The sequence below is a fragment of the Mesitornis unicolor genome, unplaced genomic scaffold (genome assembly GCF_000695765.1).
Source record: "Mesitornis unicolor isolate BGI_N332 unplaced genomic scaffold, ASM69576v1 scaffold52712, whole genome shotgun sequence".
Lineage (NCBI taxonomy): Eukaryota > Metazoa > Chordata > Aves > Mesitornithiformes > Mesitornithidae > Mesitornis > Mesitornis unicolor.
In genome coordinates this window covers 7457-30552 of record NW_010169530.1, presented here as the reverse complement: position 1 = coordinate 30552, position 23096 = coordinate 7457, and the positions used below count along the sequence as shown (strand labels likewise).

The 23096-nt window shown below is 38.6% G+C and overlaps 1 protein-coding gene across 1 annotated transcript in view; it reads left to right on the top strand.

Annotated features, from left to right (window-relative positions):
• Positions 1–535: 535 nt before the first annotated feature.
• The window catches only part of CHD7 (chromodomain helicase DNA binding protein 7), a gene marked incomplete at its 3' end in the record, with an annotated part of 29328 nt that continues 6767 nt past the window's right edge, over positions 536–23096 (top strand). Inside the window, exons 1-14 of the mRNA XM_010179359.1 lie at positions 536–732; positions 829–950; positions 1427–1670; positions 7781–7957; positions 9429–9572; positions 11716–11971; positions 16485–16695; positions 17175–17370; positions 17597–17764; positions 18431–18610; positions 18897–19007; positions 19093–19298; positions 20241–20440; positions 21042–21201. Coding sequence (XP_010177661.1) covers positions 577–732; positions 829–950; positions 1427–1670; positions 7781–7957; positions 9429–9572; positions 11716–11971; positions 16485–16695; positions 17175–17370; positions 17597–17764; positions 18431–18610; positions 18897–19007; positions 19093–19298; positions 20241–20440; positions 21042–21201 — 2531 coding nt within the window. The remainder of the gene's footprint in view (positions 733–828; positions 951–1426; positions 1671–7780; positions 7958–9428; positions 9573–11715; positions 11972–16484; positions 16696–17174; positions 17371–17596; positions 17765–18430; positions 18611–18896; positions 19008–19092; positions 19299–20240; positions 20441–21041; positions 21202–23096) is intronic.

The following is a 23096-nucleotide window of genomic DNA, read 5'->3' as shown; positions in this document are numbered from 1 at the left end:
AGGTCCCTTCCAACTCCTGTGATTCTGTGATGGTTTGCATGTCTATCTGTTGCAGAGGAGGTCCTGAATTCACTGTTTCTTACATTTAAATGGCTTGTTCTGCAGAACAAGATCACTTTGTCTTCCAGGTGTCTTTTTTTAAGGTCTTGGGAGAATAGAAAGCTTCGCTGACATTGTCAGTGTTTCCATCTTGCTCTATCAGTGAACGGTGGTGGTTGGGTTGCCTGCTGGGAACTTTCTGATGACACTGATAAGAAAAACAAGTTGACTGTTTAAATATGTGGTAAAGCATAGAAATTTTAGCAGTTGGAAGAAACAAATATGGCTTCTCTTCTTAATTTTAGTCTGACCTTGGTGATTTCAGCTGTAGCGTTGCACTCATTTTGGTGCTAAGCCTGTATTCCCTGCATTCTAATCTGACTTCGTTAGGTTGTCAAGGTGTCAGCCTGCTGTTTGCCTATGCTTTTGGCTGATTCAAACATGCAGGACGAGTAAAACTTTTTGAATTGTATCTGGCCTGCAGATCTCCTGTAGAAATTGTTATGCTTTTATTCTTTCGAAACATGATGCAATCTTATGTTTGTCTTAACAAAGCCTGTAACACATTACCTGGTGAAATGGTGTTCGCTTCCTTATGAAGACAGCACTTGGGAGCTCAAGCAAGACATCGACCAAGCTAAGATCGAAGAATTTGAGAAACTGATGTCTAGGGAGCCAGAAATGGAGCGTGTGGTAAGAATTGGCTCCATACAGAGGATTTTATTTGAAAATAGTAAAGTAATGTGGTCTTTCAGAAACCACTAATGGGATTTGCTGTATTTGAAACAGGAGCGACCTCCTGCCGATGACTGGAAGAAATCGGAGAGTTCCAGGGAGTATAAAAACAATAACAAACTCAGGGAATACCAGTTGGAGGGAGTAAACTGGCTTCTTTTCAATTGGTACAACACGTAAGTAAAGTATTGCTTACTGCAGAATCCTGCTTTGGAAAAGCTTTTATAGGTTATTTGAAACAATAGCATTTTAAAGTAATCGTTTGAAGCAAGGTTTTAGTATTACTTACGTGTCTCATTTTTTGCTACAGGAGTCATATACAAACTAATTTTGGGTAGATAACAGAACGTTACACAGAACATGAATATTTCAGATTCTTGCAGCAAATGCTTTTGCATGTGATGTGTTCGTGCATGCCCCTGCTTCTTCCTCTCCCACACGTGAACTTGAGGGGTACATAAAATGGATATATCCATGCTTATTGCAGCACAAATCGTAACGCTTATTTTAAATGCAAAAAAGATTGCAATGGCTTTTCATTGTAAACTTGCCTTTCTAGGGTTTACTGTTTTATTCAATTTAGCTTCTTACTGATTTTCTATGTTTTAAGTTAAGAATAAATAATTCAGACTGTTTTTGTTATTGTTTTCAGACGAAACTGCATTTTAGCAGATGAAATGGGGTTGGGAAAGACTATCCAGTCCATTACGTTTCTCTATGAGATATATTTGAAAGGAATCCATGGTCCTTTCTTGGTTATTGCACCATTGTCCACAATTCCCAACTGGGAAAGGGAGTTCCGCACCTGGACAGAGTTGAATGTGGTTGTGTATCATGGGAGTCAAGCAAGCCGGCGGACCATTCAGTTGTATGAAATGTATTTCAAAGATCCACAGGTAAAAGCTCTTTTTTTGCATATGCTTTACTGTTGTTTATTAATCTAAACATCAATCAGGTTTTTAATACTGATGTAGTTGGTTTTAGCTAATAATGAAGGCATAAGTATTAATAAAGAAAGTGCTTTTTAATAGTAGCCAAGAAATCAGTTGGAAATAGAGGAGGGCCCAGATTTTTAAATGGAGAAACTACTTTAATTGGAACTAAGCTTAAAAATCAATCTTTGCCTACCATTCCAGGAAAAGACCAGCTTGCAGAAATTAAACTTGCCGATGCTTCTTTATCAAATTTGATAAGTCAGATATGTTTTGAATCTGTGTTACTGCGCTCAGGTTGAATAGTTCTTACAAGAAAAGGAAAGCAGGTACAGAAAAGATTGGGGGTAGAAACAGAAAATTATTTGGAAAACTGAAGCTGCAAGGAGCAACAGATCTCTATACTTAAATGCATGGCTGTGTCCAGAGTAATTGGGACTGGGGGGAAATAATGTGCATACATTGAATGTTATTGCACAACAACATAGTCCTTGTCACGTAAGAGAAAAAAAAAGAGTGGAAGTTAAACCTGGTTTGATATATTGTGGAGTATTATTTCCAGCTGAGCTTAAAGAAGTGATAGTGGTGAATTCATATATTTGGATTTTCTGTAAAGCATTTGATTTTATGCCACTGGATATTTTGATTAATAAACTGGAATGATATAAAATCAATATGGCACACATTAAGTGGATTTCAAACTGGCTAACTGATGTTTCTTGATGTAATTGTAAATGAGAAATGATTTGCATTTCCAGCGTAGTTCTTCGGGGATTGGTTTGTGTCCATGAGCTATATAACACTTTTATCAATGACCTGAAAGAAAACATAAAATCATTACTGAGGAAGTTTTCAAATGACACAAAGATGAGGAGAGTGGCAAATAATTAAGACAGTTCATGGATACAGAGTAAGCTGTATAACTTAATAAATTGGATCCAAGCTAACAAAACTCAGAATAGCTAAATACGGGTCTGTCTGTGGACAAGAAATGGAGATGATTCTTATAGTAGGGAGAACTTGGTTCTGGGAAGGCTGTAAGCGCAGATTCTTTCGTGTCCTGACAAATGGCCAGTGAAACGTGAGTTCCTTCTGCAAGCCTATGGTTAAATGGGCTTGTGTAGTGCACGTGTGTAGGAGGAAAGAAATCAGTATTAAAGAACGGAGAAGTTACAGCCCTCTCCTCTTTGTCAGTGGCGTGGTGGACAGTCCAGTTCTGCCTCATTCTCACTTCCTGTCATCAAAATGAGTGTTGAAAAACCTGAGTCCTGAGAGCAAAGCTATGAGAGTGGTTGCGAGGTAGAAAATATGCTTTTTCAGGGAAAGAACTGAGTAAAAGCTGTTTTGAAGGTGATGACTGGCACAACTTGACATGCCATTAGGGCAAACAGAAATAGAATCATGTACTTGAATATAGTAGAAAAGCACATAGTGATTTTATAGTAGTTAGAAGTTACATCTCTTTGGCCCAGAAAATAACCACTTTCTCATCAGTTTATCAAAGAAACTTTCAAATCAAAATCATACATGATGTTGTTAAAGAAGATTGATTTGAATAACAGTTGCCACTCTGAGGTCTAATGGCTTATATTCCTTACGATAATACTCACATTTAGCTTCTACCTTAGATGTATAATACACAAATGAACTGGAATTGATTTGTACTTTTTCTGGTTTTAAAATTATTTCTTATCGGAAACATATTTTATATCAAATGTAAAAATTTGGGTTTATACAGATACTGTCTCTACTGAAGTGCTTCCTGTGTTAAAAATCATGATTATTTAATAAGTGGTGCATAAGTGTGTTCTCCCTCCTTAGGCTGCAGCAGTTAACGTAGCATAAAACCTGAAGGAATGTTGTCAGAAAAGTCCCACTTACTGCGCAGATTCTTAGTGTCATTTTGGCAATATCATTTCCTTCATCTAAAGGCAACTAAAAGGGTATAAAGCAAGGTACTGCAGAAAAATGAATCATTTTCTGCTAGCTTTGCTCCCTGAACTGGCTTAAGAGAAGAATCAGACAATTGCTGTGGTTGGGGATAAAGGAGTAGTGGAGTGAACACATTCCTTTGGTGGCAGCTAGCTTAGATATGTCATGAAATCACTTTCTCTGTGTTCCATTCTTTGTAAGACTGTGTCAGCTGTGAAACGCATGGTACAAACTGAATTACGGAGAAAAACTCCTCCATGATCTGACAAAAAGAATCCCTACACTACAAAAATGTAGTGTTCATTCTGGCGTCCTGTAAAGTACTATCAGTGAGCATACGATGGGGGACTAGAAGGGAGAGAAAGAAGGCAGGCTTTGGCAGTGTCATTTCTAGTCGTCTTGCCAAACACAGCAACCCAGACATGGACATCTTTGGCTTTTTAGGTCTTAACATGGAGAGAGACCTCTCAAGCTGAGCTGTTTCTCAAAAAGACAATTGAACACTGAGAAAGTCTGAGCGGCTTTGAAGAGCGATAATAAGAGACAGCGTGCATAAGAAGCACCTACCCTATCTGCAGTGGTGTGATTTTTTTCAGGGTCAACACCACTAACCAGAGTCAAGTTGTTGTGAAAACAGAGAGGAGTCACTAACAAAATACATTTCTACAGTGTTGTGACTTCAGCACTAAGGACACCATGTTACCAGAGACATTCCCCTAAAATCTCTTCCTGCCTTACTGCTTGTGAGGGTCATGTAAAATCACAGAATGGTTTGAGTTGGAAGGGACATGAAAGATCATCCAGTCCAACCCCCCTGCCATGGACAGGGACACCTCCCACTAGACCAGGTTGCTCAAAGCCCTGTCCAACCTGGCCTTGAACACTTCCAGGGAGGGGGCATCCACAACTTCCCTGGGCAACCTGTGCCAGTGTCTCATCATGCTCACAGTAAAGAATTTCTTCCCAATATCTAGTCTAAATCTACCCTCTTCCAGTTTAAAACTGTTACCCTTTGTCCTATCACTGCACTCCATGATAAAGAGTCTCTCCCTATCTTTCCTGTAGGCCCCCTTTAAAGAGAAGAGCTTTCTCTTCTCCAGGTTGAAGAACCCCAACTCTCAGCCTGGCCTTGTAGGAGAGGTGCTCCAGCCCTCTGATCATTTTCATGGCCCTCCTCTGAACCCACTCCAACAGGTCCATGTCCTCCTTATGCTGGGGACCCCAGAGCTCTGGATGCAGTACTCCAGCTGGTGTCTCATGAGAGTGGAGCAGAGTCATCTCCCTTGACCTTCTGGTCACACCTCTTTTGCAGCCCAGGATATGGTAGGGAGGCCTGTTCTGGTGTTCTTGAGCAAGATAACTGAAACGTCCTTCTGGGGGCCTTTCCTGGTTGGTGTACCAAATAAGACAGTTGCTTTTGTGTAGTATTCTACCTCTGAAGGAGAGTTCTGTTGCAAGATCAGAAAAACTACATGCCAAATAAAATTAATGCCAAAGCACTGCGAAAGAGTTGACTTGTTTGTGAGGAAAATTTACATTGCAGTGTAATGAGGACTAAAGTGGAAAACCACCTGGCTCACATGTAGAAATGGAATACCTTGTCCTTGGTTGATTTTTAACTCAAAATTTTGCTATTGATGTTCATGACTTTTTCTGGCTTATCTGGTTCATTCCTTTTGGCCTCGGTGAGTGTTGGCTTAAGAGTATTTTCTTGCCTGCATGGTTTTCTTCCTTGATGAGAAGCTACTGAGCTATGAACACGTCATCAGCATAGGATTACCTCAGATTTCTGCAAAGAATGGTTAGCAGGCAGCAGTTTAAGGCAGTAATTCATTAATAGGGACTCTTGTTTTTCACGGAAGATGACATTGAATTGCATTCTACAAAGTGACTGCGATTTAGTTTTCCAGATGCCTTCCAGCTTTGATTGGTTTACATCTTGCATCTGTTCTTTTTTTTTTCCCCAAATTGGAGTTTGAGGTTGGTGGAAAAGACCATAATAATCTTTCACGGTTCTCACTAGTGAAAAGTGCATCTTTATAGAAAACCACTTGTTATACACATGCAATTGATCTTCTCAGTTTGTACCTGCTAAGAGTTAATACCCCAAAATATAACCCAACTTCTATATTCATATCTAATGGTTGTACTTTGTGGCTACCTCTGTTGCTCGAGTTGCTTCCAGAAGAATTTCCCAAACAGAACAGGAAACTGGTACCTATTACCAAGACTGATACCTCAAGTGGAAGAACCTCTCTGAGGAAGTGGACTTGAAATTCCTGTAGTTTCAACATCAGGGAACTTCATTTTCATCACACTGAAACAGGATAAACTGATTTCAAGTGGCCTAAGAATTCACCTGTGGCAAGGCTGTATGTCACTTTCCTGATAGTTTCTATGTTTAAATTTCTCAAATGTGACATGAATAAGATTACTTGGGATTCTTTCCCATACTTCCCCAAGTGTTGGAGGCCTGAAACTGTTGAAGAACAACATCATTCACCTTCTAAAGCTCTGGGAGAGCTCTTGGGAGTTTCTTATTGATATACTCCTGTGTTCTTCAGCACATCATTTGGCTGTCTTTCAAATAGTGTGAGCTCTTGTGGCAAGACCACTACGCATATTTTAATGCGAGATTTAGACAGCTCTAAATATATAATCAGGGGTCCCTGTTATGATTTTTGCCTCACCTGGCTGTGCTGCTTTATGTAGTGAACATTTTTGAAGAGCACTGCTTGCCATACAGCTGTAAGGTTGCTCACAGAAGTGTTTTCCGCTACTTGGAAAGAATCTCCTGGGTTGCATTCTTGTATCTTCACAATTGTATCTGGCTCATGAAAAGGTTGCAGCCCTCCAATTTACTGGCTTTGTAAGTTGCTCACGTAGTGTATCTTCATCTGCTGTTTGTTAGGTAACAACTCTTTTTCCCCGTAAGAAGATAAATGTTTCTGGACTATGCCATGAGAAAGCACTGTTGAGCAGGTCATTGCTTTCTCTGAAGTACTCCTGATGTGCATAGGCAGATGTAATGCTGAGTTCAGGATATCAGGTTTCCAGCCATTTTATTGAGTCAGGAACCTGTTCTCATCCCTGCGGTTTGGAGAGGATTACATGCAGGTCACTGACAAAAGGATTCAGACTTGCACATGTTTTAAGGAAGAAATTGTCACCTTACTGTAAAATATCTGTTTCTTCTGAAATTTATTCATTATACAACCCATGACATAGTCCTGCTTTGAAAACATAGGATGGCTTTGAATTTGTGTGGGGCCTAACAGTGACAGTGTTCCTGCACAGACCCAGTGCCACTGCAGTTACCAAGTGACTATTTTCTTTGAACGAGATTGGGAAGAAATACAGCATAATATCAGAAAGATGTTCATTTCATGATTTTGAGTAAAGTTTATTCAGAGTTTCTTTTGAAACAGAGGGTTAGTTTCATCCCTTAACTTAAGACCCTCAGCTAACCAAACAAATAGCAAATATGGTGCCAGACATCAAGTAAATTGTCCTGTTGAATTTTCCTTAACACAGGTTTACAGAAATATCAAAGAAATTTATGCAGAGAGTTACATTATCCACTAAGAGTTCAGAGATTTGCTTATTTTCAAAGCTGCTTACTAGAATTGTAGGTGATTTAGATACTCAGTGTCCACCAGGAAAACAAATACTGTTTATTGGGAGCAAAATATTCTAATAGTCATAAAAATTAAGCCTTAATGTACTTCTGGGTTATTTGGATTGCTTGAGAGGACCATCACATACCTTTGGTTTAAAAGAAAAAAAAAGAAAATTCTTTTAACAAAGTCTGGAAAACCTTATTTGAATATTAGAGCAATACATTAATGCTTCAAGGCTTTAGTATAATCCATATGAATTACGACTGAGATACTTCTGGAACATCTTCGTAATGAATGCATGGTGATTCTGGGAGCCTCTTTGCAGGGTTAAACACATAGCTAGCATGAAGTCAGTAGCAAACGTACACCTTTGTATTCCCTCATTGAGTCCACAGTAACGCGTTTACTTCAGATTTCTTGCCCATTGTACTGTTCTGTATTTTTAATGGATGAAAGACAAAACAAATGTGCTTCCTATCTTTGCCGGGGAGTTAATACATCAACATTTGCTGTTCTTTCCAGGGTCGTGTGATAAAGGGGTCCTACAAGTTCCACGCCATCATCACAACATTTGAAATGATCTTGACCGACTGCCCGGAGCTGCGTAACATTCCATGGCGTTGCGTGGTCATCGATGAGGCCCACAGGCTGAAGAACAGGAACTGTAAGCTTCTGGAAGGACTCAAGATGATGGACCTGGTCAGTGTGCACATCTCCTACATTTTTATCTTCTGTGTTTTTCTTATTCCTGATTTATGGTTTCATCGAAATGTAAGATAAGATGTTTCCTCCTCAAGTAAAAGCATCAAGTGCTAAGGAGAACGAGGGAATGTAGCTGGGAAAGTCTTTAAAATATCTGGAAGCATAAGAATCCTTGAATTTTGGAGTGTCGATGTTTCCTAAGTCTTTGTTAATTTAGACCTAGAATTATAGGGATTCCATTAAAAGAATGAAGATAAATTTGTTCTTTCCTTTCTCTCTTTTTATGTGGCTTACTCCATAGGTACTTCTTCACATAGTCATTTATTTAAAGGTATCATATGGTCAGGTGGCCAAATACAGGTGTGAGAGTTAAGCTGCTCTGCATTCATGTCAGCTCTAATGTTAGTTTGTTTTGTGGCCATAAGGATGGTCTTTCAGACTAGACTGGCTAGGGCAGGGAAAAGTGAGTTGGTTTCTGATGTAGAAATGATGTATTTTGTGCTATGTGCACAAAATAAGTGTATTAAACACATGGAGGAAAATAAGGTGATGATCTTTAAAGGTATTTACAATTTAAAAGGCAATTATTTTGTTTTGTCAGAAGATTCTTTAAAAATGCAGGAGGACTGCAGTCATGCTAAGTTAATGTCTGGAACTCAAAACCTCTTATTTCTGGTAGGAATGAAGAGGCATAAACATGAACTTACACAAGCACTGGTGACCTGTAGGTCACTTTTAGTTTCTTTACCCCTGTTTGTTAAACAATACTTTTTTTGGAAGGAGTCTTGAGACTTAACGAATGAAAGTTTGTAAACGTGCTGTGTACAGTTTATTTTCCTTATGGCTGCTGTTAGAGGAAAGCTGAGCTTACAGGCATAGCTATATAAGGACATGTGGGACTTCTCTCTTTAGTTCTTGTTCTGCCACAAAATTTGTGTGACCTTGGGCTGGTTGCTTGACCTCTCTGGGCTCCTCCTCTAAAGCAATCTGCAGCTTTCCCTGTTGTCTCTGCTGGTCTCATGCTCTGTTGTGTGTAGATGGGAAGTAGGACACTGCTTGAGGTTTCCTATGTGAGAGATTCAGGCACTGAGATCTACTGGAGGTGTGGTGAATGGATGGATTTACACTGGGAGTGATGGGATAAGTTCAGCTGTTATTTTGCCATTTAAAGTTCATCATATTTGTGAAAGGGCTGGGATGTTGTGGATCAGTAAAATCTCTTCTTGTATCTGGAGGACTTTTGAAGGTGCTTAAGTAGTGACGTATTTTTCTGGGCTGTGGCTGAAGGAAGACCAGAATACTGGTTAGAAATGTCTGGAAAGCACTCTGTGTAAGTAGCTGGGGGAGGGGAGAGGCAGCAAGGATGAGATACACGTGAAGAGAGGAAAAAAAGGAGAATTTTTTTGTATTTCTCTACTGAAAATTAATTTAGATGAATTCCTAGGCAACTATTTTTTTAACCTTTCAGGAACACAAAGTGCTGCTTACTGGAACCCCTTTGCAAAACACGGTAGAAGAGCTATTTAGCTTGCTTCACTTCTTGGAACCAGGACGCTTCCCATCAGAAACCACATTCATGCAAGAATTTGGTGATCTGAAAACTGAGGAACAGGTAAACTTCTCTTGCACTCTTACTTTTCTTTTTAGATGTTGTGAATTTATCCATTTCATTATATCTGAACTTCCCATTTTATTATATTTGAACTTCATTACTTGCTTTTACAAGTAATACATATTTACTTCTTGGAAGACCTCAGTATTTTTAGCCCTGTTTATTTGTTTGTTTTCATTTTTTAAGTCTTTTGCTTTTGACCCAAAGTCATTTTGCCTTAGCACTGTTTCTTTTTTTATCCTTTGTGCATTGGTCATGCAGAAACAGGGAAAGTTTCCCCGTGTTATAAATGTGGTGTTTAAAAATAGGGATGGGTTGTTCTGGAACAGTTGCTGGATGAAAATTCTTCTCGAATTGCTTGTTCACGCTAAGGTAATTAATTTGTCAGTTGACATTCTTCCTTAAGCATCAGTATCTGAGCGAGGGGACTGTCGTCTGTTGCTTTGGTGGAGTTAACATCCAAGAGTTTTATCCATGACTTCTGTGCAAACAAGAATGTATTTGAAACCTGGTTTAGCAAGACATAACCAAATGGAGGGAGATTTCTTTTTTAATGACTCAGAAACAGATTTCTCAAGCTGTCCAATAAAATGAATGCATAAATCAATGCAAAATGAAAGACTCGGTGCGGCATGTTTTAGATCTAAAGTGTAAAAGCTTCTGACGATCATATATAAAACTTACATTTCTTCTCCTATGTATGAAAATGTTTTAAAAAGTCTCAGTAGGTAACAGTCAAATCACCTTAACAATAGGAATTAGTCTAAATTACAAAACAGCTCTCCCCCCAGCTCCTCACCTCCTGGAAAAATTGTAGCGTGTCCTGAGGGAATCCTAGGATGTGTTTCCACAGATTGTGCAGGCAGTCACATGCCCATCGGAGTGGACTCTGACCTGATTGGAAGCGAGCCAGCTCCGATCCAGAAGCCATGTAGCCCTGTTAATACAGTGTTTGAACTGAAGTTACTATATCCTAACTCTCAACATAGTTTTTTTCCTGCCCTGCTCAAAATGTCAGCAGAGCAGAACTGGAAATTTTTGCAGCCGTACATGGAAATATAACTAAAATAATGATATCAGCCATGAGCAGAATTGGAGCCTGGATTGCTTGGACCAACAACTTTCAGAAGAAGCTCCTTCTCTGCTGACACACCATTGGATGTTTTGGAATTTGATTGATCTTTTAAGTGATGGGAGAGATTATGTGTTGAAGACTTGGGATTTCTCCTCCATTCCTTGCAGTGTTATTCTGTGTATTTTTTAATTGTTCATTCTTCCAATTAATCTATCTTTTTTTCTCCTAAAGTTGCTTTATTACTAAGAGAATGATATGGATTCAGGAGAAATGTCTTTTGTTCTTGTTTCCGCTGTGCAGCTCTGCATCAGATGATAACCAATCTCAGGGTCTGTTACCAGCTCTTCAACACTGAGGTCATTTGTACTTTGAGAGACAACCTAAATATGAATATGTTTGAGTTTTTTATGTAAAGGCCTTTACAGAAACTTGCAAAGCTTAGCTAATTTTTTTGAGGAAAATGGACATTTCTTCTCCTCTACCCTGTTTAGGTTGTGTCTTAAAGTACATGCTGCAAAACCTGGAGACACTAAGAATTATCAGTGTGTGAAAAATTTACAGAAATACAATGTTTTCATTTTGAGACAAGGCCTAAATAGTCTTCTACTTCAGTGAATGTCAAAACTAGGGAAATAAGAAAATAATTGAAGCAGATAGCTAAGTGGAAAAAAATACCATTAAACACTGTGTTAAGTGGTTAGAAGTAACTGCAAATCTTGATCTTACGGTCAGATTTGCTTATATAGCTTTGCTTACTTAGCGTTAGCTCTGCATGACTGGTGTGCAGTACTGTCCTTGTCTAGAATGATAGCTCTAAGTGAGCTCTGTTTAATAACATTCACTAAACAGAAGGGTTGCACCCTAAAATTTTCCTTCAGAAGTGTGTATGTCATGGAGTTGACAAGGACAACTCAGTTTCTAGGTCATTGAGGAAAGATGGTTTTAGAAATGCTCTCTACTTGGGATCTGAGGTGAGAAACAAGCGTTTTGGAATAAAGGGGATGGAGAAATAGATGCTCGAAGCCTCGCAGTTTTAATTCAGTTATTTATTAAACACCTATTTCCTAGGTGCAAAAACTCCAAGCTATTTTGAAGCCGATGATGCTGAGACGTCTCAAGGAGGATGTAGAAAAGAACCTGGCCCCCAAAGAGGAAACCATCATTGAAGTTGAGCTGACAAATATTCAGAAGAAATACTATCGGGCTATTCTTGAAAAGAATTTCACATTTCTTTCCAAGGGTGGAGGTCAGGCAAATGTACCTAATCTTTTAAACACTATGATGGAACTAAGAAAATGCTGCAATCATCCGTACCTTATTAACGGTAGGCCTCCTGTTTTTCTCTTCATTCAAAAATGATTGTAAGGAAGTTCAGTAAGTTAGAAATTCTATTCTAGTGTGCCTTTTTCTTTATTCATTTATTTTACATAGGAAAGTGAGATAACCTGTTAGGTTCTCCTCAGTATGGATATCTGCTACCCAGGACAGCATTGCTTTTGATGACACCTGTGCTGCTTTTTTCCCAGTTAGTGTTGGCACTGTCAAGTTTTCCTTTCTGTTACTTCAAACAAACAAGACTTCAGTTATGCAGGTTGTTGGATGCTGGCATGAATATGGCTTTTTCTTTTTCTTCAGAGTTACAGTTAGCTGCTACTTACTTTCTTGCCATAGAACATTTTAAGATAGTAACTTGAAATTTCTGAAGGGGCAGGAAATTACGATCAGGCCTGCTTTTATGGCCACATGTTGCCAGTTCATTTTCCTAATTTAACTAGTCAGAACAAGATTTGTATGAATGTCATCTTAGACTTCAATGATAAATACTGGTTTTCAGTGTAATGCTATTGGTTTTAGATCAGGTATATCTATGGTAGGTACTATAGGATCATAAAATATCTCAAGTTGGAAGGAACCCTTAAGGATCATCGAGTCCAACTCCCTGTTCCTCACAGGGCTAAAAACTAAACCCTATGACTAAGAGCATCACCCAGACGCTCCTTGAACTCTGGTAGTCATGGTGCTGTGACCAGGGGACCCTGTTCTGGTGACCAAGCTTGCGATGCACCAGCTGGCCATGGCTGTCCAAAGCACGCTGAACTTGTGTGTGTTGGTCAAGTCAGATCTTCCCTTTGAGGACGTAACACAGGCCTCTGTGCGGGGTTGCATTCTACTCGTTTCTTGTTTCCCAACTCCTCTTTCTCACTGGATATGATTTATGCTATGGTTGGTTTAATGCTGGTTATAAGCTTCATGATGAAAGACTGTTTTGTTCAAGAGCCATATGTGATTTCAGTTTTTTCATTGTGTGACTTCCATATTGCAGTGCTTACGTTTTCTTCCTTGACATTTTTTTGTTTAAATGAGGGGAAAAAATGCTTAAACTGATTCACAAAATGACATCTAATTATGTTTCCTGCGCAAGTGATTATCCCAAAGACATGATATAGGGTTACTCCGAGGTACTTCAACCCAGCCATGTTGGTGGGCTGCTCAGTTTTTCAGCTCAGATGAGCACACAGTAAAGTGGCTTTGTGGTTCTAGTGTAGGGGTTTTTTTTGTTTGTTGGTTCTCTGTTTTAAGTTAACCTCGTATACAAATGAATTTACCAGGAAACCATTTAGGATATTCAGATTATGATCTCCTGAACTTGATACTTCTCACATTTCTTGATTTTTCAGCCAGTTTTAATCCTGCCATTATTTTTACTTATTTCATGTTTGCTAAAAGAACCAAACAGGGTATTTTGTTGCTACTTTGTTTTGTCAAATAGAGATCATGAGTAGTGCTTGCAGTGTTGCCTACAGCAGTGATTTTTTAATTCATTTATTTTCTCATAAGTCTTGTACCATTTAGTGTCTGTTAGGGATTGCTGAAGTGCAGGTGTCTGTATAGAAAAATTCAACTATTTTTTTGATGGATGTATCCTAGACCTAATAAAGGGAGGTGGATTTGTTTCGAACGATTTTGCCTTTGTAACGTTTTTGTGACTTTTGAACATTTGGACTTGCTTGGTGCCATGCAGCAACATGGCAGATGGGTCAAGCCTTCAGATTTGAGGGAAAAATAAATCCTATTATTAACGTGGAGGTGGAACTAAGCAAATATGCCCTTTCTAGTTCTAGGATAGAAAATACTCTTGCATCCTGTAGTTTTATTTTGTTGATCAATAATTAATATGTGTGCTTAAAGTGATGGCACAAGTGTATTGTGGTTGTACTAAGAGGTCTCGCAGTGCTTGTACCTGATGCTGCGTCATGTTCCCTTGATGAGTGATTTGTTGCAGGAGCAACTTCTCGAGACTTAACTGCCTTTATAAAGGTGTCTCTGAATCCTTCTCATTTTCTTCCAAGTTCGCAGGTTTTGGGAGCAAGCTGTGCTGAAAGTGTATTTGAATATCCAGGTAGAACACTGTTTTGTTTTGTGTAAAAGTTGCAAGGAAGTCTTTTAGATAATTTTCAGTTAAGAGCTGTAGAAGGTTGCGTAGTGAAAGTAGTGTGGTAGGAGTTGAATGTGGAGCGTTCTTTTGTCTTTGCTCCTTGATTGGTAGATGTGTTCTGTGCAGGGGAGCATGGTGGTCTGCTGAGACTGTCTTCTAGAGGGCGTGATTGCATTTTGTGTATTCTCCGACCAACTTGGACACAGCATTGTCTGTCATTTTTCTTAGAGCTGGACTCTGTGTTTTCTCCATAGCAACCATTCTCAAGTATTTACACATCATTCCTCTGTCTCTGAGAGCCAGCAGTGGGGAGTGCCTCTGTGCTTACACATCCTACAGTGTTGAACGTTGGAAATGTTTCTTACTCTGTTACTTACGCCTTCTTGAACATCTCCTAATTAGGAGTGGGAGTGGGGGCTTCCTTAATGGACCAAGCACATATTCAAATACCTTCCTTTCATCCCCTGCTAAAAATCAGCTAGGATAGGAACTAGAGTTACAGACCCATAAGTATTATATTGAGTAACTTTTGGTTAACAGGCTACTCAGTGTACATCCCTGAATTGTAATTGAAGTAGAAATGAAAAAGACAGGGTGGTCTTTACAGAGTTTAGGTAGGATAGGTTTATTGAGAGAGCAGAGTTTTGGAGGTCGTGGTCTGTTACAGAAGTGGGTCTTGCTGAGACCAAACTCTGATACTGGTAATTCACCATTTCTCAGACCTGTTTGTGGGTTTGTTGTGGTGTGCTTGGCTTAAGTGGTTTGCTTTTGCAGATGCTGTGTTTGCGTATTGGTTTATTTCATGGTAGTGAAACTTAAATTTGGATATCGCAGTTGAGTAAGAAATAAATGATGTAACCAAGAAAGGTCATTGAAGTTACTGTATATGAGCTACTTGACAGCCTACTGTATCCTGAAATTGCTTAAGTTCAGTACAGAATCTGAGATTTACTACCCAAAATTCTGCCCATTTACAAGATAGGAAGTGGTAAGATTGAAAGGAACTTGAAGGATTGTCCAATAGTACTGTTTTCACGTGGGTTTATTTTTCTTACATGCAAACCGTTAGGATCAGTAATGCTTGGAGCAGGGAATCCAAAACTACCTTAGAGCGTGGCCCCATCTTGAGTCCATTAAGTCTTGTAAAGGCTGGTAGTGCAATATGGGGCTGTCAGACAGCCTGCTCAGGGTTGGGTCTGGGTAAGACACCCCGTTACTGCAGGCACCGAACCAGCCATCATGCAGGGAGGGGGTGTTTGCTGTTTGTTTACAGGCATCTACTTAGGATGGGGATAGGAGAGAGGTGCTCAGCAGAAGCCTGGCAGGAAGCTGTTCCTCCCCCAGTGCTTCCACCTCTCTTTGTGTTATTCAAAAGCAGGATTGAAGCTGAACATTATGCAAAACAGAATTGTTTTATAAACTACATTTTGTTTAAAAAAACAAAACAGAAACAGCTGAGGGACTGGAAAAAGATAGTATCAAAAAAGAGTTTATTTGGGTGTGAAATAAGCTTAGAATGAAGATTCTTAACCTTTTACATAGTCAAGAATAGTAATCTGATCATTCTTGGCATAGTTCACTGTTTGTAGAAGTGACATAAAAATGGACTAAAAGCATAGGAGACGTTGAAGAGAAAACTTGAACTTGATCTGTAGTCTGCATGTAATAAGCAGTATGAGGATATATTTGCTGCTCTGCATATTGTTCATAGGCAAAGACAGTGGCAAGAAAGAGCTTTTGACTAACACTGGAAAAAATACATATGCATTGGGTAGCTTCATCAAACTGAACCAAAAAACACACTCAGTGAGAAAAGAAAGCTAAATAGAAGGTAAAATAATAATTTCACAGCTGCTTATTTCTCCTCCCCTCCTTCCCCCAATTAGTTATTTCATTGTTAGGATTTTGAGTCTATAATTAAAAATGGAAGGAGCAGGTCCAGGTCATGCGCGATGTAAGCCTGGGTTTGGTTTTGGAGGTACAGACATGAGATGTGATTTGTATTCCTTGTATTTTCCCGTGGAAGCAAGATATTTTTTCTTTCATGTTGCATTTAAAAAATGACAGAAAATCCATTTGATCAGTTGGGATGTGTTTTACTTTTAATGCTTTTTTAAAAATGTTTTGTTAAATTGTGTGCGTCGAATAGTTGTATGAATTTATTTAGGAAGAGGTTTACTCCTGTTTAAAAGAGAAAAAAAAAAGATTGAATGCTCACATGACTTTTTATTTATGCTGTATTTGTGTATAAATTTAAATTTAAGCTTAATGTCTTTTCTAAATGTTTGTTCACATAATGCTTAAAACATTCCTGCAGTTTCTATAGGGTATTGGAGGCGAGCTCATTGTTTATTAATAAAGGCCTTTGCAGTGTTCATGTATTGCTGTCCAATCTTTGCAGGTGCTGAAGAGAAAATTTTGGAAGAGTTTAAAGAAACACACAATGCCGACTCTCCAGATTTTCAGCTCCAGGCAATGATCCAGGCTGCTGGCAAGCTAGTCCTGATTGACAAGCTGCTGCCAAAACTGAAGGCTGGTGGCCACAGGGTGCTTATCTTTTCCCAGATGGTGCGCTGCTTGGACATACTGGAAGACTACCTCATTCAAAGACGGTGAGAGCAACAATATCATACAATTCTAAATAAACTGTGCTTTCCTCAGTGGCCACAGTATTTAACCTGTGAGCAATCCATATTGAAAAGGGATGAAATTCAGACACTTTACAGTATTTTCAGTAGTGATCTGACCAAAGGGAAAAGCATGCCTGTAAGTACCGAGATTTTTCTTTTGGGTGAATACGGAGGTCTCAGATGGAGAGCTTTAAACCTCTTAGTTTACTACTCAGTTAAATGTTTTGGTGGCTCTGGAGTTTTTTAGCTTAAGCTTGAATGTTTACTTCGTTCCTTGTGGTGAAAGTCTATCCTTTACCAAAAGGTGCAAAGCAGGAGACACAGTAGTATGCCTTGCACTGATGAAGTTAGCGGCCACAGGAACTGTCACTCAGTTTGTTTTCCCTTTTTTTAAAGTTGCATATTCTTACAAAGAAATAAAGCCATTGCAGTGAAGTTCTTATCATGCATCTTTATTTCAGGTACCCATATGAACGAATTGATGGCCGAGTAAGAGGCAACTTGCGTCAGGCAGCTATTGACAGGTTTTCAAGACCTGATTCCGATAGGTTTGTGTTCCTGCTGTGTACAAGGGCAGGAGGTTTGGGCATTAATCTTACTGCTGCTGATACCTGCATCATTTTTGATTCAGACTGGAACCCCCAAAATGACCTCCAGGTAATATTACAAGAGGTTATTTTATTGAAAATTTTTCTTTGCCTTTTCGCTGTGAAATTTTATTTACCTACCAGGTAAATTACCTGTTGTCCCTCTCTTAAAAGCATAAAGATTATTATTTATATTGAAAGCAATAACTTACTTTAAAAGTTCTCTGTATTGATTACTTTAAATTTTTTTCTGCCTTTCATCACCTGTAACTGAGTGTCTGTCTTTGTTTCATCAGGCTCAAGCACGATGTCACAGAATAGGACAGAGCAAATCAGTGAAAATTTACAGGTTGATAACAAGGAATTCTTATGAAAGGGAAATGTTTGACAAAGCTAGCTTGAAGCTTGGCCTTGATAAGGCTGTGCTACAATCCATGAGTGGAAGAGAAAACGCTACAAATGGGGTGAGAATTAATATATTAAGATCAACAAATGCCATGAATGTGTAACGCTTTTCTTGCTTCTTTGTGTTTTAGCTGGAGAATGGTAGTTTTCACGTGGAGGACGGCATGTATTTTAAAGTAGGGTTAATTAAGGGCAAGGCTACATGAACTGGCTCAGCCTATCTAATGGCTCACTTACTGCCAAAAAGGGGCAGGTGGAGTCATGTTCCCTCCATCCTCATCCATTCTCATCGTTGCACCCTTTACATTGTGTTGATCCTGGCACTTTCTGCAGTCTTTTAGTCAGCTTTTTCTGGTGCAGCCTTTCTGCTTTGGACTTTTTTTTTTTTGCTTTAGCTTTTTGTCAGGTTAGTAAGTTAAATCTGCTCCCAGGAGGAGTTCAGCAGTCATCAGAGCTAAAGTAAGGGGATTCAGTGACAATGAATTATTATATCATTTAAGCCACTTCACGCTTTACTTTTTAACTTCACCCTAAGAATTTTGTTGTTTGTATTCCTCTTTTAAAGGTGACTTCAGCATGAATGTTTAATTGAACGACACCACATTACCTTAGACTTTTAGTTCTTAAAATGCTAAATAAGAGGACAATCAGTTTGATTATGCTGTCAGATGTATGCATTGACTGATGTACAAAAAACCCCGCAAACCTTCTCTTACATGTTACAGGTGCAACAGCTTTCTAAGAAAGAAATAGAAGATCTTCTTCGAAAGGGAGCATATGGTGCTCTGATGGATGAAGAAGATGAAGGGTCTAAGTTTTGTGAAGAGGATATTGATCAGATTCTCTTAAGGCGAACACATACGATTACTATTGAATCTGAAGGAAAAGGCTCAACGTTTGCAAAGGTGTGCATTGACGTTCAGAGGAGAATTAACAAAACGTGACCAGGATTGATGGAAGTTGTATTCAGTTGACTTCTGTGTCAATTTAGCTTTTCAATGTACTTGTTTCAGATATTTTTCTCACAAATGTTGGGATATCTGTATTTCTAGTCTAAGTTTGCAGGCTTTCCTTTTTTCTTTCTTGCATCTACTGTTTTCTAAATCCTGAGTATTGTATTTACTAGTGAAAACAGGTATTCTTTGTAGCATGCAGTTAAGAAACCAATGCATGTGTTTTCACGTTTACTAGGCTAGTTTTGTTGCATCTGGGAACAGGACAGACATTTCCTTGGACGACCCTAATTTTTGGCAGAAGTGGGCAAAGAAAGCTGAGCTGGATATTGATGCTTTAAATGGAAGGGTAAGAGCTTTATGATAGTTCCTAGTGCAGTTAAATTGAAGATTTTCACCCCACCTAAAGGTCTACATTTTCACTTTCATTTTAGAATAACTTAGTTATTGATACACCAAGAGTAAGAAAGCAAACCAGACTCTACAGTGCTGTCAAAGAAGATGAACTGATGGAGTTTTCAGATCTGGAAAGTGATTCTGAAGAAAAGCCCAGCACCAAGCCCCGTAGGCCTCAGGACAAATCACAGGGTTATGCAAGAAGTGAATGCTTCAGGGTGGAGAAGAACTTGTTGGTTTATGGGTAAGGATATGTAGATTAAGTACACTGAGAGTGGCTAAAGTACTGAAAATATGGTAATTATATACAGGAAACAACTCGTCCTTCTCTTGGATATGTTCACATAACGTCTTACTGTGTAACCTTTACTTTATTACACTATATGCATGCCAGTGAGATTTTAAGTTGCTTATATGTGTGTTATTTAGCTTAAAGTATCTGAGTGTCTCACAGATGGCTGTGAGCTCAGTGGTAAGATACGTAGTTTTGTGATGACGTAATATTTGTTTCTGGTTTCTCATAGTGTAAAGTATTCCTGAGTTGTGGAGGTTTAATCTTTCTTTTCTAAGGGTTGCGGACAATAACAAAATGTATTTGTTGAGAACAATGTGGTTGTGAAATCAACAGTCAATCTAGGGGTTTTCAACACAGATTCTGGTATTTTGGCACCACTTAAATTCAGCTATTTGATACTTTGATGTTTTTCCCCATTGGATTTACCAGAATGAATTTTATTTCTTTGCAAGCACGTAGCTATATTTGACTGGTAATACGGTGGGCTTCAGAATGACCGTTTTTTTAGGAAGTTGCATACAACAATTGTTAATAATGCATTTCAGGACCAAAATTAAGAATGATTCCTCAAACCCCATTGTTGTAGGAATTGGTTGAATATCCTATTTGTAGCTTACTGGGACCATTAGAGTTGAACATATGTACTTTATTATTTTGAGTGTAGTTCAAGTGCGGCTTTACGAGCAGTGAACTTACTGCCTGTTCTGTAAAATAAACATTCTTAACTCTTTGGTGCTGGAGGTTGGATTCCCTGATGTAACCCGCAAATGTGAAATGCATTAGTGCTGACACAGGAGATCCCAACTTGCTTGGTACCAAGAGTTAAATTGGAAGTCACAAATTAAGATACCAGTGCCCTGGCTGTTGTATTGAACGTATTTTTCCTTATAGCTGGGGTCGGTGGACTGACATCCTCTCACATGGGCGCTATAAACGTCAGCTCACTGAACAAGATGTGGAAACCATCTGCCGGACTATCCTGGTATATTGTCTTAATCATTACAAAGGGGATGAAAATATCAAAAGTTTCATCTGGGATCTGATCGCTCCGACTGCAGATGGGCAAACTCGAGCTTTGGTTAATCATTCCGGTATGTCTACCACAATCAAATAATGATGCTAGTAAATAAGAAAGAATTGCTTCAGTCATGCTATGATGTATTTAGTTTAAACTATAGCCATTCTGACATGTCATAGGATCTTGTCAGATTTTATGAGTAAGGTGGGCTTTGACTTGGTCTGTACTTAAAGGGGAAGTCTCCCTTTCTTAGTAGGATGCACTGCTCTTTCCCATAAATCAGCTTTGGACAAATACTCTAGCATAATTTTTAAGTGGCACCTACTGCTGGAGTTAATCTCTTTGAAATTGCCTTAAATCAGAAAGCTTGTTTCCTTATGGCCATTGAGATTCATGAGAGTTTTTACAAGAAATATTTATATAACACCATTTTCTGGCTAGCACTCTGAATTTTTGAAATCTTCACACCTAAATTTGCATGAAAGTTTTGGTTGACTTTGCTGTTTGCAATTTTCTGTACTGAATTATGTTGCTGTTCAGTTTTTGGTGGTTGTGTTGCCTACAAAGGAATTAATATAGCATTTACACTTAGCTTTAAATGTATGTTTGTAATGCAATTTGGGGTGAGAGCTCCTCTGCTCAGATTGTATAAGAAATATTGGGGTTTTACGTAGGTCTGTCTGCACCAGTGCCCAGAGGGAGGAAAGGCAAGAAAGTAAAAGCCCAGAGTTCACAGCCAATGCTGCAAGATGCCGATTGGCTCACAACCTGTAATCCAGATGTATTATTTCAAGAAGACAGCTATAGGAAGCATCTCAAGCATCACTGTAATAAGTAAGTATTAATAAATATTTCATTTAGAGGTTTGGTTTTGGTGTTATCTTACCACGCTTTTACTATTTTATTATGCTTTTGAAATGTCCACAACTTATTTGGATATTTTGAACAGAACACAGGGCCCTTTAATAGGATGTAAAGGCCATTATTACTTTTTAATTTGAGGATAGTCATCTTAACAGATATCTGGCTACTTATGTAAGCTCTTTATGACTGGTCAATGCTTAAAACACAGTTGTGAAGAAAATTGTTTTCTGCTTGGTAAATAAGAATGGAATCAGATGAGGTTGTTCTTTTTACCATATAAGGGAAAGATATCCCTGCACTAAGTCTATTTCTCTTGACAGTTGGCTGTCTTTAAACAAAAGCTGTTTGTTTCTTACCCGTCTTGTGGGGTCTTTTGGGCTGATGTCTTTAAAGTTCTGTGCCTTAGATGCTAAACTCAACTAAGAACTCTTGTTCTTAGTTTCCAGAGTTTCATGTAGTAGTTCACCTACGCGTGTCTCTTCGTTCTTTTTCTCCCTTCCTCTCCACATTATACAGAGTATTTCTTCTTTTGTCCTTTGTTTGAGATAAAATTTCTCCGTAAGCTGTCTTACCTGAATCAGTGGCCTGATTTAATTTCTGAAATTCTGAACATGTTACTAAACTGAAAGCCTTTGGGGATCAAGATCACTGTATTCTGATTTGGATGTTGCGATGTTTCATTGTTGCATGAGCCTCTCCTAAAAGTCTCTCCTGCTTGCTTTTAACTTTTGTTTTATAACGTCTTATTTTTGTGTGAGCTTCCTTTGACAGTGTCCTGGTTCTCCATCTCAGTTTTGTTTACTATTTTCTCCATTATAGACACTGAACTTAACCCTTGTCCCAAAAATATCTTGGTTTGGGGTTGGGAGAGAGGTTGTTTGCTTTTTGGGTTTGGGTTTTAAATTTATACTCGTATATATACCATACAGATGTAATGCAGTGTTACTAAAAAGTCATCATTACTTTTGTGTTTTTAATATATATTGTGTCTTACTAATACTGTTTATTGGAAAGAAATTATTGATTTGAAAAGTACCTGTCCCCTGTCAATAGGGGGTGTGATGTGAAGGCGGAAATGCATTTAAGGGGTTTATTACCTCCTTTCCAGATACCAACCAAGCTTAATTCTCAGCTGATGAAAACAGATACTTATAGAACTACGTTAACAGGTGTACATCTAAATAAATTGCATTCTGATTTTTTTCTGAACTGTTACTCAGATCTGTTATTACATTTCACTTGCTCTTAAAGTAATTAAATCCTTTCCTGTAACATTTTTTTAATCTCCCAGGTAACATGTCCTCATTACTTGTTATATCAGTTTGCAGATCAGACTTAAATTCATTTTTAAAATATTGCTTCTGTAATAATACAGTAGAACAGTTACGAGGATCGGGAAGACTGATGTGCAAGAATGTTTTAGGTTGCTGTCTTTTTCTTTCACTTCCCAGATCCACTAGGACTAAGTGAATTGTAGAAGCAACATGTTTAGCCCAGGTAAAATCAAACAGATGTGGAAGCCAATTAATAATCTGAGTAATTTCCTTCAAAAGGTGCCAGTAACAATTGGCTTTGTAAGAGCTGGTGTCCTGTTCGTATGTAACACATATGTTGTTTTAATGCACAGGACTCCTGAAAGGTGCAAAGAGCCTCTGAGTTTTTGGTTGATTGTTTGTTTGTTTAGTTTTTCCGTGCTCATCTTCTTCGGCTTGATTTAACAGCTGTTAGTGCTTAATACTAAGATGATGGAGACCCTCAACAGCTTATTTACATAGCCACACAGGGAGCAAGGACACCTTAGTGGTCCCAGTTATCATGCACACAAAAAGAAGCATGTCTGACATGTTTTGAATTGTGGACATGAC